The 1,584-nt window shown below is 48.4% G+C and overlaps 1 protein-coding gene across 1 annotated transcript; it reads left to right on the plus strand.

Moving 5' to 3' along the window:
• The first annotated feature begins 269 nt into the window (after positions 1-269).
• Positions 270-818, plus strand: LOC124620082 (cuticle protein 12.5-like). Its single transcript, XM_047146749.1, has one exon. The coding sequence runs from the start codon at positions 270-272 to the stop codon at positions 816-818; it is 549 nt and encodes a 182-aa protein (XP_047002705.1).
• The last annotated feature ends 766 nt before the right edge of the window (positions 819-1,584 follow it).

The raw sequence follows: 1,584 nt of genomic DNA on the forward strand, positions 1-1,584 counted from the left end.
AAAACTCCACTGGCAAAATGTCTGTAACATTAATTCTTATATACTAGACAGACAGATAATTCCTTCCCTTCGGTTAGAAGGTCTGGGCTGAGAGGCCATTTTGATATATTAAACTACTCGCTGATCAATCTTCCACATCTGCAGCAGAGATAACACAGCAGTCTCTCGCAAATGGAAACGAAACATCAGTGAGTAGTTTTATAAAAAGTCACATCCTGTCGGTCCAGATAGTGTAACTGAAGTAATCACCGGCCCTGAGAGCCATCAGTATGTTGCTAATAATCTTATCTCATTCACTAATCAAATATAAAAGAGAACAGAACGTAGACTTGCTTGTATGTGAGTTGCAAGCGCCTTTCCACCGTAGTCGTTCAAAAATCTTCTGCCTCTCCTCGCAGCTGATCCTGTCCGCGCTGGTGGCCGCCGCTTCCGCCGGCTACCTGGGAGGCTACGCTGCCCCCGCCTACGCCGCCCCCGTGGCCGCCTACGCCGCCCCCGTCGCCGCCGTGGCGCACGCCCCCGTGGCCGTGGCGCACGCCGCCCCCGCTGTGGCCGTCGCGCACGCCCCAGTCGCCTCCTCCGTGGCCAACACGTACAGGATCTCGCAGACTGCCCGCCTCGCCTACGCCGCCCCCGCCGTGGCCCACGCCCCTGTGGCCTACGCCGCCCCCGCCGTGGCTCACGCCCCCGTCGCCTACGCCGCCCCCGCCTACGGCTATGCTCGCTACGCCGCCGCTGCCCCCGCTCTGGGCTACGGATACGGAGCCTACGGCTACGCCGCCCCCGCTCTCGGCTATGGCCACGCCCTCGTCCATTAAGGCCCACACCAACTATAGTGTACTTCAAGTGTAACATAAAACCAAATAAAAAATAAAAAACTTTATTATACAAAATATCTGAAGAATTTTTTTAATTTCCCTTCCATGATACATCATCATATGACCAGACTCTTTGGTGGGATGGAGAGAACGTCTGTATTGAAAACATAAGAAGATATTAACTGGACACTACACTATGATGGTGCAGAGACCTGGACATTGAGGAAGGAAGATGTAAGTAGGAGTCACTAGAGATGTGGATATGGAGAAGAATGGAAAAAGTGAAATGGGAAGACCGAGTAAGGAATGAAGAAGTATTAAGAAGAGTTGGAGAAGACAGAAACATGCTGAAAGTCACCAGAGAGAGAAAACAGAACTGGATTGGACATTGTTTGAGGGGGCCTGTTTATTAGAGGAAGGAATAGATGGAATGGTGGAGGAAAAAAGGGAAGAGGAAAATGAAGGTATCAAATGCTGGACAATATCAAAGGAGACAAATATTCAGAAATGAAAAGACTGGCTATAGACAAACAAAAATGGATGAGGCTTAAACCATGACAAGACCTGCCGTAAGGCAGAATACCATACTAATACTACTATACTATGATCGACTCATCAGGTAATTTTTCTAACAAGGATAACAATTGAGTATTGGTTATGTGATTTGATAGTACTACGATGACGATTCGTAAGAGTCAGAACCAACATTCAGACTGATAATCCACTAACCACATCACTTGCTAAAATGCCAAAAAGATTGACACTG

The sequence above is a fragment of the Schistocerca americana genome, chromosome 6 (assembly GCF_021461395.2).
Source record: "Schistocerca americana isolate TAMUIC-IGC-003095 chromosome 6, iqSchAmer2.1, whole genome shotgun sequence".
Taxonomy (NCBI): domain Eukaryota; kingdom Metazoa; phylum Arthropoda; class Insecta; order Orthoptera; family Acrididae; genus Schistocerca; species Schistocerca americana.